Source organism: Tachysurus fulvidraco, chromosome 25, assembly GCF_022655615.1.
Source record: "Tachysurus fulvidraco isolate hzauxx_2018 chromosome 25, HZAU_PFXX_2.0, whole genome shotgun sequence".
Lineage (NCBI taxonomy): Eukaryota > Metazoa > Chordata > Actinopteri > Siluriformes > Bagridae > Tachysurus > Tachysurus fulvidraco.
In genome coordinates, this window is record NC_062542.1 from 2,938,535 (window position 1) to 2,951,868 (window position 13,334).

The following is a 13,334-nucleotide window of genomic DNA, read 5'->3' on the forward strand; positions in this document are numbered from 1 at the left end:
ATTATAGAATCGTATGTGTTTGAGAGTTCACAAGATGTTAATGTCATATTAGGATGAACGTGAGTACAATGAAAATCACATAATATCAAAGATTTCTTGCTTGTTTTGTTCATTTCAGGCTTCTGTTTAAAATGTTCTGGCCCTGAAATAAGCTCCGCCCCCTGACAAAAGAAGAGATGCTCAGATCTTCCATTTTTCAGAAATTTATCCCCTATTTATTCAGTCATATTCAAGCCCACGAACCTCACACACAGCTGTTAAATTTCTTTCCCTCAAATATTTAGTTATATTTTATTTTTTCCACAGATTTCGGCTTTGTAATAACTAAAGATATGCTTAAAAAGATATGCTAAAGATATGAGTAAAAAATTGTAATAAAAATTTTAGATTAAAAATAGATAAAAATCTGTGTATGTATGTGTATATTCATTCATTCATTCATTCATTCATTCATTTATTACCGCTTATCCAAACTTCTTGGGTCACGGGGAGCCTGTGCCTATCTCAGGCGTCATCGGGCATCGAGTCAGGATACACCCTGGACGGAGTGCCAACCCATCACAGGGCACACACACACTCTCATTCACTCACACACTCACACACTACTGACATTTTTCCAGAGATGCCAATCAACCTACCATGCATGTCTTTGGACCGGAGGAGGAAACCGGAGTACCCGGAGGAAACCCCCGAGGCACGGGGAGAACATGCAAACTCCACACACACAAGGCGGAGGCGGGAATCGAACCCCAAACCCTGGAGGTGTGAGGCGAACGTGCTAACCACTAAGCCACCGTGCCCCCCCTGTATCTGTGTATACCGAATTTTTTTTCATTATTTGTAATTGTCATTATTTTTACAAATTATTTTACATTTTTAAAAGTATTCATTTAACAATAATAACAATTGAATTAAAATGTAATTCCATTTTTTTAAATGATTCAGGATCAACCAGGATTTTCACACATGGGCACATATTTGAAAAATACTTGCAAATGCCTAAATAAAACAGACACACAACACAACCGCCTCAGGCTCTTACATCACTTGATGCAAGATTGTAATCATGCTTTTTCAAGAAATGAAAAAAAAAAAACATCAAGTGATTTCAGGAACAGAAATAGTCCAGGATTGAAAACTAATTTAGCTGTGCTTTTCTCTAATGCCCACTCCAAAGCATCCTGAAGCTACACTCACGGTGCTGGAGGGATTTACAGAGGATAGGTAATAAATCTGGATTCCCGCGAGGCCTCGCCGGAGGTCACAGGTGAACACGGAGGTCAGAACGGGGTCGAGGAGGCACGTTCACGCTCGCCTGCAATATTTCCCTGCAGGCTTTTTAGTAGACAGCGAAGAAATCAGATTACCAGACAGTCATTTGGGATGACTCAATCCCACAAGCTATTAGAGCGAGAAAACCAGCTGCCTCTGTTACGGATTTGTTTTGTTCCTAGAAATAAAACAAATCCCAAAAATTACTGTAACTTAAAAAAAAATCGTTATAATCATTTCAGAGGACTGAATAAAATCGCTTGTACTATACTGTATGTACACAAACCCAATACATCACAGGATTAAATAGCTTTATTAAGCGAGATTTTATTAAGCGAGATTTTATTAAGCGAGCAGACTCAGGAATCAATTTCAGCCTTCTGTACTTTATTAAAGTAATTCTAAAATATTCTTTTTTTTATTATTTATTTTGACTGGGGGGGCACGGTGGCTTAGTGGATAGCACGTTCGCCTCACACCTCCAGGGTTGGGGGTTCGATTCCCGCCTCCGCCTTGTGTGTGTGGAGTTTGCATGTTCTCCCCGTGCCTCGGGGGTTTCCTCCGGGTACTCCGGTTTCCTCCCCAGGTCAAAAGACATGCATGGTAGGTTGATTGGCATCTCTGGAAAATTGTCTGTAGTGTCTGAGTGTGTGTGTGGGAGTGAATGAGAGTGTGTGTGTGTGCCCTGCGATGGGTTGGCACTCCGTCCAGGGTGTATCCTGCCTCGATGCCCGATGACGCCTGAGATAGGCACAGGCTCCCTGTGACCCGAGGTAGATCGGATAAAGAGGTAGAAAATGAATGTATTATTATTATCGCCTTTTCTCTAGAATCCTTACTAGAATATTCCCAGTTTATGATTAATATTTCTTTTTGCCTTAGCATTTTTTTTTCCAATCATAAATTACTTTTTTGTGTGTGCCTGCTTTCTGTAATAATCCCCGAAGCTTGACACATCTGTGATTAACATTTTTTCTCCCCAAATGATTTAGTATACGTGCACAAATTGTTCACTTACAGATTGTCTTATACAAAAAAACAGAATCATGTCATCCAACGTTCCCCCAGGACAAACTCCTATAAACCAAGCTGAAACAGGTTAATGGCTCATGTTAACAGTCGACTGTCTCTAGCAGGCTTTAGCTAAAACCTGTCAGTTTGGTGGAGCGTGAAATAAACGGTGGTCTGCTACAGTATATGGCATCATCGCTTTCAGGATTACTTCTTAAACAGCATTTTAATTCTTCATCATCAACCAATTTCAGAATATAGAAAGAAGAAGGTAGATTAGGATCCATCCGTCCGTCCAATTTCTGTACTGTTTATCCTACAAAGAGTTACAGGGAGCTTAGAATATTTCCCAGAGGACTCAGGACATGAAGTTTGGGACAAACTGGATGGGATGCCAGGTCACTGCAGGCATGCAAACACATGCAAACACAAACACAAACACACAAACTCGCCCATTATGGACAATTTATAGATGCCGACAACACGTGTGTTTGGACTGGGGGAGGAAATGACGTGACGTGACATGACGTACAGCTTAGTACGGTGACCGATACTCAGAATTTGTTCTCTGCATTTAACCAATCCAAAGTGCACACACACAGCAGTGAACACACACAGCAGTGAACACCCGGAGCAGTGGGCAGCCGGAGCAGTGGGGCCATTTATGCTGCGCCGCCCGGGGAGCAGTTGGGGGGTTTGGTGCCTTGCTCAAGGGCACCTCAGTCATAGCCGGCCCGAGACTCAAACCCACAACCTTTGGGTTACGAGTCAGACGCTCTAACCATTAGGCCACGACTGCCCCTGACGTGACACCTGGAGGCTGTGACCCTATATACACACACACACACACACACACACACACACACACACCATTCACTTCATGCTGCATTCAGTTCGATATTCTTACAGGCTCTAGCTCCTTACTGCCTTTTTTTTTGAAAGTTTACCAACTTTTCTCAATTTGTGATTGTTGTGCAGCAGATAACGGACGCTCAGAATTTGACCGGCATTCAATTTTATTATGTTTACTTAATTAATGTTACAGCATGTTGTTGGTTTAGTGGAGTTTGTAAATATTGGCTATGGGGAGAACTGAATTAGGTGTTGGGGCCATTAGCACTGAGATGCTGGAGCCCGGCCTGCCTGGAGGAGTACCTGGAGTAAACACCTGAAACCCTTCACAAAAATATATTAACAATATGCACAAATAAATGTTCAGTTCAGGTAATTACCGTAAAATCTTGTATATAAAAAAAATCCTGTGTTCCCAGAGCTAATTACCGCCATCTCCTGCTTCACAGAGTCGGGTTTAATGTCATTACGTATTCGGTCTCTAATGCAATAAAGTTGGATAAAAGCCTGCAATCTCATCACGGTCAAAATGAACAAAGCGCTCTGGTTAGGCGTCGATTACAGCCGAGTGAGACACAGAGGAATATAAGGAACAGAGAAGACGAACAGGAGAGACAGATTGGATGTGAAGTAATTATTTTTTCAATAATTTATTAAGTAATTTGTTTGTTTGTTTGTTTGTTTGTTTGTTTATTCATTCATTCTTTTTCTACCGCTTACCCGAACTACTCGGGTCACGGGGAGCCTGTGCCTATCTCAGGCGTCATCGGGCATCGAGGCAGGATACACCCTGGACGGAGTGCCAACTCATCTCAGGGCACACACACACTCTCATTCACTCACACACACTCACACACTACAGACAATTTTCCAGAGATGCCAATCAACCTACCATGCATGTCTTTGGACCGGGGGAGGAAACCGGAGTACCCGGAGGAAACCCCCGAGGCACGGGGAGAACATGCAAACTCCACACACACACAAGGCGGAGACAGGAATCTATCTATCTATCTATCTATCTATCTATCTATCTATCTATCTATCTATCTATCTATCTATCTATCTATCTATCTATCTATCTATCTATCTATCAAAAATATTAACAAATATGAAATTTATCAATTTATTTACCTCCTTACACAAATTTCTGGAAGATATAATCAGCCCAAATTGTTTCTATCTAATTAATATCTGGCTAATTATTGTTTAATCATATCCAAATGAAACGAATCGGTCAGTTTGAATGTTGATTGATTACGATTCAAAAGGACAGCTTGTATTCGTCATATAACAGCCAGAAAATGCTTAAAATCATATTTAAGTAATTGATTGATAGCTATTTTTTTATTCAGTTCCTTTCCTCATGTCTCTCCCTCTAACACTTATTAGTTATTAGTTGTGTAACTCAGTCTGATGCTTTCTGACTGTTAGTTTTTGTTGCCATCTAGTGTGTGTTTTGTGTTCTTTTATGTTTTTCGTCTCTGGTTTAACTTTATTTGAAAATAAATTAACATTGTTGTTACTTTATTTATTTTTCAGCTAAACGATGAATGATGTCTCGATCGTTTGACATTTCGTGGGTAAGTTAAAAGACTCATGCGTCTTTCTAAATCCTCCTTTTATCCCCTAGGGTGAGGAAACCTGGCTCTGAAGCAGGATTAGCAGCAGTTTTGACGCCACACAAACATGTACAGTTTGCAGAAATTTACTGCTAGTTGCTTAGCAACAGACACCCAATTAGAAATGGAACAGCACATGCCTCGTATCATGTGAAAACTATGAAGTAACAACACATTAACAAAAATGGCTCTGTAAACTCATGCTCTCAAATCACTGAACATCGAGGGGGGAAAAAGTGACACTGACCACTGAACACACACACACCATGAACACACACCCGGAGCAGTGGGCAGCCATTTATGCCGTGGTGCCCGGGGAGCAGTTGGGGCGTTCGGTGCCTTGCTCAAGGGCACCTCAGTCGTGGCCGGCCTGAGACTCGAACCCACAACCTTAGTGTTAGGAGTCAGACTCTCTAACCATTAGGCCGCGACTTCACAACGGCACACCTGTCACTTTTTTGTCTTTTTTTGAATGACGTGAAAGCACGAGACAAGCCGTTATTTACATATAATCAGCCAATTAATCAATGCCAACAAGTTAAACCAGAGTTATGTTCATTATATGTCAGTATATCAGTCTATTTTTTATCTCTTATGCTAATGACAAACCTTATTAATCCGTATTAGCTCATTGCTCACAATTCATCACCGGATTCTTGAATAATAACCACCAAGAGAACAGCTTAACTCACTCACTCGTTTATTTTTGATTGCAATAATCTTTCATGTGCACAAAACATAAAAAAAACGCCATCGCGATTAGCTTTTTCTCTATTAAATACCACAACAGGTCAAGTATCCTGTACAACACAGACTTATTCATTTATTTACTATACTGTATAAAGCGACTCACTTTAGTTCATAAAACTTGGCAGTACTGTAAAGTAGTGCAAGACTTTCTGTGATGTGCATGTAGTCTACTTTCTAGGTTAACTCACAAAGCTTTCAAAATGACCATAAAAAAAGACTAAAGGAAAAGCGTATATATTGTGAGTTTGCTACTCGTTGTTACAAAAATGAATATAAATTGATTTGAAAAAAATAAAATAAACAAATAACAACAAAAAAAAAAACGTATTATCGTAAATGCAAATAAAATAGCTTTTTAGACAGAAATATTTTGTTTTAAAAAGAAAAGTTTACCCCAAAATACAAATGATGACTATGCCAAATCATTGGTGTCAATCATCTATTAATAGTTTGCTTCTTTAGTTTAGTTTTGTATGTTCAGCACGTAATTTCCTTTTATGTTCAAAAGCTCGGGAGTTCAGCGAGTGAACTCGAATCAACACGGCAGGAACAGTAAACAAAGTAGACATCTTCTTTAAATCGATCGACTTTTGTTTAATCGAAATGATTCACAGTACAGCTGTTTTTTTCTGTTTTGAGAAAGAAAAATATACATTGCTTGACACCGTTAGCTGACGAGATTATCGTTAACAAACAATACAATGCACGGAGGCGTCATGCTTTTTTGTCCTGAGGAAGAAAGTCGGTTGGCTTCGAGATGGAGCTACGATACAGCTATTTTTTGTTCCTTCGGTTCATTTGTATAGATAAGGGTGTCAGAAAGCACGTCTGTTCGAGACGCCGAACAAATCCGCGAAGAGATCGTGCATAGATTCAGACATACAGCTTGCACCGTGCTAAACTGGTGACTTTTATTGGTTAGCATCGTAATTCAACTGCTTTCACACTTTCACACTGAAAAAGTGCTGGATGGAGCGCCTTTTGTGCTGATTAAAAAAAACTTCTCGCTTGCTGCACACGCTCTAACCAGAACAACGTCCATTCCAGCCGGAGAAAAGAACCCGAAAATGAATTATATGCTCTTTTTCTGTCATAATGATTGAATCATTATCAAGTCAACAATCTCATGTGGCAATGCATTAAGACAATCACAATCCACAATCACTTTGTAAGTTTTTTTACCAATAAAAAATTTCCAATACCTGTAAAAAAATATCTTGTTAAATATTGATTGTTGTATCTATTTTTTTAATACTCCTGTTCATTTACAGTGTCTTTCCTTCTTCTTATATACCCCATTGTTTCTCAGCTCTTGGCCTTTTACTGCTTTACACCAGACACATTTCTACAAGCCTGCATTCTCGGTTCCTCTTATGTCTCTGTAACACCTCCCCAAACGCAAACAGTGACACTGAAAACCATCAGCAAATATCAAATGACTGTCGTAACCACATGTGACATTTATCTCAGCTCAAGTGTTGACCCTAGCTCTTCTTGATGACCACTCAACTTCAACACGAAACATACTCTAGGCTTAGAGATCATAAATTACATACGTTTAGACAAAAATCAATTGAAAAGGAACTAAAACACGTATTTTAGGAAAAACTGAAATAAAAAAAAAAGTCTTTTTATTTTAAATACTCAGCAGTGTTAGCCAGAGTCTCTTTTAATTCTGAAGTGCTACAGGAAGCTCTGTTCTCTGCTCGTCCATTCGGCCTCCCTGGACCCTCAGCAGCAGGGAGAAGAAATCTTCATCATCCATAGGGCCTGGGGCTTTGCTACGCTGCTCCTCCAATCTGCCCTGTGCCTGGCAATGGGGTAAAAAGGAGTGTTGTGTAGTGTGTAAATAGTACATTTACTCACGCTATCATTAGTGCATTAGTTAAATCGTGACATTTCTAACTGTCAAAGCTTCTGCTCTATGTCAGTCATGTTTGTTTATAGTAATGTTAAGATTCGTAAGAAAGAAAGAAAGAAAGAAAGAAAGAAAGAAAGAAAGAAAGAAAGAAAGAAAGCAAGAAAGAAAGAAAGAAAGAAAGAAAGAAAGAAAGAAAGAAAGAAAGAAAGAAAGAAAATAAAAAAGAACCTATACAGTTGTTCTTGGCTAATAAAATATTCAAGAAACAAACAAACAAACAAACTTGTACAAGACGTACTTGTGAGGATAAGATCATGTTGTAGAGCTCTTCCTTCTGCGCTGGTTTGGGAACAGTCTGGCCAAAATCTATGACCTTCCAGCTGCTTCTCCTCGATTTGGGTCTGGGCTGTGAGGAGTAAGCTTCAGGGGCGCTGGAGGGACGGCGAGTCTCCTGAGGTAAACGCTCCGGAGACTCGGTGGAAGGCTTCTGAAAATCGGCACGCTGGTCATCCAGCCGTCGAGCCTGCGAGACGGCCACCAGGTCAAAGAACTCCTCTTTCTGCAGCGACGTCATGGATGAGAAGACCACTGTTTCAAGTAAGAGGAAAAGTTTTTAAAGTCCATTCTGTGGTAAGCTACAGTTAACATCCCTTTTATAGGAAGTGATAGAATAGGAAAAGTTCCTTCTAGATGAATTACATTAACAATAGAAAGAAAGAAAGAAAGAAAGAAAGAAAGAAAGAAAGAAAGAAAGAAAGAAAGAAAGAAAGAAAGAAAGAAAGAAAGAAAGAAAGAAAGAAAGAAAGAAAGAAAGAAAGAAAGAAAGAAAACAGAAACACTATGATTAACAGTAAAGATCTACAGAATTTGAGAACCACTGTAAAAGTACCTAGTAATGATTCACAGTAATGAGCCACAATTACTGATATTAATACTTTAGTATATAGTAAGACAGGAAAACATTACAATAGTAATAATACAGTAAAAACCCATACTAAAGTACAATGATGTTAAACTAGTAAAGAAATAGGAAGAGTAGCGTAAACATCCCTTAACACGGTAAAAGGTCTTGCCTAGAATCACGAATAAATTTTAAAACTATAGTATATAGTGTATAGTTATATAGTATATAGTGTATAGTTATATAGTTATATTGTGTATAGTATATAGTTATATAGTATATAGTGTATAGTATATAGTGTATGGTTATATAGTTATATAGTGTATAGTTATATAGTGTATAGTGTATAGTGTATAGTTATATAGTATATAGTGTATAGTTATATAGTGTATAGTTATATAGTTATATCGTGTATAGTATATAGTTATATAGTATATAGTGTATAGTATATAGTTATATAGTGTATAGTTATATAGTATATAGTGTATAGTGTATAGTATATAGTGTATAGTGTATAGTATATAGTGTATAGTTATATAGTTATATAGTGTATAGTATATAGTTATATAGTGTATAGTTATATAGTGTATAGTTATATAGTTATATCGTGTATAGTATATAGTTATATAGTATATAGTGTATAGTATATAGTTATATAGTGTATGGTTATATAGTTATATAGTGTATAGTTATATAGTATATAATGTATAGTGTATAGTATATAGTGTATAGTATATAGTGTATAGTTATATAGTTATATAGTGTATAGTATATAGTGTATAGTTATATAGTATATAGTGTATAGTATATAGTGTATAGTTATATAGTATATAGTGTATAGTATATAGTGTATAGTTATATAGTATATAGTGTATATAGTGTATAGTTATATAGGGTATAGTTATATAGTATATAGTGTATAGTATATAGTTATATAGTGTATAGTTATATAGTGTATAGTGTATAGTATATAGTTATATAGTGTATAGTTATATAGTATATAGTGTATAGTTATATAGTTATATAGTGTATAGTGTATAGTATATAGTGTATAGTTATATAGTTACAAAGTGTATAGTATATAGTGTATAGTTATATAGTATATAGTGTATAGTGTACAGTATATATTGTATAGTTATATAGTGTATAGTATATAGTATATAGTGTATAGTATATAGTTATATAGTGTATAGTTATATAGTATATAGTGTATAGTATATAGTTATATAGTGTATAGTTATATAGTGTATAGTATATAGTGTATAGTTATATAGTATATAGTGTATAGTATATAGTGTATTGTGTATAGTGTATAGTATATAGTATATAGTATATAGTGTATAGTATATAGTGTATAGTATATAGTGTATAGTTATATAGTATATAGTGTATAGTTATATAGTATATAGTGTATAGTGTATAGTATATAGTGTATAGTTATATAGTATATAGTGTATTGTGTATAGTGTATAGTGTATAGTATATAGTGTATAGTATATAGTATATAGTGTATATTGTATAGTATATAGTGTATAGTGAGTAGTATATAGTGTATAGTTAGTAATTGTACCAGTGTAAAGTACTAACACTAGTAAAATGCGATTCTTATAAGATGCAGTAACATCATAGTAAATATTAAGAAAATTTGAAATGTAAATCTCATAATATTACATTAAACACAAGTAAATATAAGCTGAACTTTAAAACACAAAACAAAAACACTGATGTATATAATACTACTAGAGTGACACAACAGAAGGGTTTAGACGATATCATAAAAGTAAAAAAATTACACTAATGATACTGTCATAGTACAAACAACAGTATTTTCTAGTATAGCTCAATACACTATAGTATAGTTATTAGACAGTAACAACTCTAATAAACATTAACACTGTGTAGTAAGTGTAATCATGTTATAGTTAAAATGATAACAAGCAACTGTGAAATATAAATATTATAGTCAATATTCTCTCTAAAATACTTTAAAGTACAGTACAGAGTATGTTAGAGTAACAATATAGTAAATATTATATATTATAATATACAATACAACTACTATACTATTATATACAGTATAGTTGAAGGCATAGTCTGTATAGTTAACTGTAACGTTGTAGTAAAATGTAAATTTATGTTGTCATAATATTGAAGAGTAAAAAATTCATATATTCATAGTATAGAGTGTGTAGGATGATGTAACAGTACTACAGTAAATAATAACAAAGCAGAATGTCAGAATAACAACTGAATAAAAATCCAGTGCATTTTAACTAAAAAAAGAATTATTATGAAATACGTCTTCTAAAATACTTTAAAGTACAAATGAACGAGCATGTTCGATTAACACTGTAGTAAACATTAGTAGGATATTATCAAGACCAAGACCAAGACCTAATCATATGTAGTGTTGATTACAGAAATATAGAATTTATTCAGTAAATCAATCTATGGAGTGTGTAAACAATAACAATTATACTATTGAAAATGCTAACACAAAAGAAAAATATGGAAATATAGTAAGAATATCGTAAAACTGTAGAGTGCGTTGTTGTTAAACTGTTTAATGATACTCAAGCTAGTGTATTGAGCTAGTTCTCGATAAATTAGCGTATAATAACATTATGGCATGTAATATCAGTTATTATACCATATAACATTGTAAGCGATTATTTTGTTTACTATTTGTATACTTTGGGTCATTTTTTAAATATAGATGATAATCTTTTTTATGTATAGTCTTTTTATATGTCATTTTTTTTTTCAAATTTCATGGCACCTTGACTTTATATTATCTTTTTCTTTAGCTGCAATCCATTTGCCCGTAACGATGCAAATATGTTTATGTTGTCTTATCTTAAAATTTTAGTGTTTAGTATTTTATGTGGGAACTTAACATTTAAAAAAAAAATTTGTTTTTATAGTAGATTTTTGAAGTATGTTATGTAAATGTTGTAGTAACACAACAATAAACTATTCTATAGTATTAAACTAACACTAATGTTATAAAATATTGCATGAGCCACAGTGCAGGGATTTACCAAATGACTTCATAAAGAACTTTGTAGCATTAAGTACTAATGATGTACTTTATGACTTATTAAGAGTGATCGAACTGGAGTTATGAGATCGCTAGCTCTTTAATTTCCTCACCTTTGTGGCTGTGGCGTGGGGTTCCGGGCTCTGAGTGGCACCTTCGGCGTGGCTGCAGTGTGAAGGAGCAACGCTGGTCGTTGAGTCGACGGCCTTCCTGCAAGGCGCAAAGTAGCTCGTAGAGAGCGTCAGGAGAATCTGGGGATAACCTGTGAACCTGAGGAACAGTCGCAGGGTTTTGATTTTCCATTCAATTTTAATTCAATACAATTTTATCTGTATAGCGCTTTTAACAATGGGCCTTGCCACAAAGCAAGTTTTATGACAATATCTCAATTCAGGATATAAGTTTTAAATTTTAATTTATCCCTAATGAGCAAGCCAGAGGTAACTTTGGCAAGGAAAAACTACCTGGGACATTTTACAGAAGTGTCAAACTGAAAGGGTTCTAAAGTGTATGTGATATGTTAGTGTATGGTTCCTGTCATGCTAGGTTGTTAGCTTCAAGTTTGTTCAGTTTCAGTGGACAAGCTTGCAAAATTCTCATGTGGTCGATCTGGCAAGCTTCTGTCTATATTTTTCAGACCCTGAAATAGGCCCCACCCCTAAGTAGGACAAAGAGACTCACATGGCTTAGTACTAAGACTTGGGGTCAGGTTAAGAAAAGGACAAAACACTCGTTATTTTCTTTGTAATAGTAATTGCTTGAGCATCCGGCTGCAGGCACTAGAAATTGCAAACTGCTTCTTTAAACACAATTCAGAATGATGTAGGTTTTTTGTAGAACATTACCTTTTGCTGAGCATCGTCAGGACTGAGTCGGTCTCTGGTTCGTAGTTTGGCTACAGTCTGGGTATCAGAAACTGACCGGTCTTTAGGCACCGCATCTGTCTTCGCTCCCTCCGTCTCCCCTCCAGCCTTCTCCAGCACTGATGCAGGTCCAGTTTGGACTCTTTTCACTCCAGCGTTCTCATCGGTTCCCATCTCTCCCTCGATCTTACGGTTTTTGTATTCCAACCCTTCCTTTTGCTGGCCTTCCTCTTCCTCCTGAGTGGTGCTTACATGCATGCTTTCACCTTCTTTCACATCGTTTTTAGATTCTGTGCTTCCCTCACAGCACTCTTTAATTCTGTCTTCCATGCCTTCCTTCTTCACTTTCAGAATGCTTTTCCCGCTTGTAGAGATATGTGCAAAATTATCCAGCTCGTCCCCTTCCTCGAGGATGAACAGTGGCTCCAGCTGCTCGTCTGCTGGGAATTGACCTTTGACCTCTGCACAGTCCATGTCAGAATCCACTGGTATGTCCTTCAGTCATCCAGCGGATATGGGAACCCTAAGCTTAGGTTACGAGAGTTTAGGGAGTTATAATTTTTTAATACTCGACAGACTAATTAGGCTGTTTGTTATTCAGGAACCTAAATATTTTGCATTAAGTTGCCAAGTTGCTCTATAAAAAGAGTTCTAGTTATTTATTTACTTCATGAAGCACTGCTTTAGATCCTGCTCAAATCTTAATACTCAAATCTTAATCTGGCAGGAGCAAGAAGAAAAAAAAAAAACCTGACCGTTGCACAACCATTTCGTAATTCTTACACTTTACAAAAAGAGAGAATGAACAGACAAAGTCAAGATAATTATTTACTTAATTATTTTCCTAAGTGGTAATATAGTGTAGAATTTTGATACGTTTATTTTAACTGATTAAATGGAAGATTAAAACAATATAAAATCCCCTTGAGGGCCTCTTACCGTCTTCCAGACCCTGAAATGTTGAGATAAAGTCCTCTGGTCTGTATCTTGTAGACTGCCCTCATTGGCTTTGTCTCACACACTTAAATGAAAATAGATGCTTCATAATAAATTCACACCTGAGTTTTCCTTCCGAGAACGAATCTAATTCGAAAGCTGAGCGCTGATGTGCAGCCAAGATCTAAGTTTCGCACTCAAGCTTCTTTTTCTGACTTTCTTCCTGTTC

The 13,334-nt window shown here is 36.2% G+C and overlaps 1 protein-coding gene across 3 annotated transcripts in view; it reads right to left on the reverse strand.

Moving 5' to 3' along the window:
* Window positions 1-5,437: 5,437 nt before the first annotated feature.
* The window catches only part of LOC113649847 (G-protein-signaling modulator 1), an 8,160-nt gene continuing 263 nt past the window's right edge, over window positions 5,438-13,334 (reverse strand). Inside the window, exons 1-6 of one of the 3 annotated variants that reach the window (XM_047808466.1) lie at window positions 13,109-13,334; window positions 12,152-12,697; window positions 11,420-11,576; window positions 7,664-7,953; window positions 7,156-7,314; window positions 5,438-7,110 (exon numbers count right to left, since the gene is read on the reverse strand). The exon at window positions 13,109-13,334 is cut by the window's right edge and continues 262 nt beyond it. In XM_047808466.1, the coding sequence (XP_047664422.1) occupies window positions 7,174-7,314; window positions 7,664-7,953; window positions 11,420-11,576; window positions 12,152-12,643 (1,080 nt within the window). In that variant the 5' untranslated portion in view covers window positions 12,644-12,697; window positions 13,109-13,334 and the 3' untranslated portion in view covers window positions 5,438-7,110; window positions 7,156-7,173. Of the gene's footprint in view, window positions 7,315-7,663; window positions 7,954-11,419; window positions 11,577-12,151; window positions 12,698-13,108 lie in introns of all 3 variants that reach the window. The other 2 variants (XM_027157855.2, XM_027157854.2) reach the window with 2 other exon arrangements.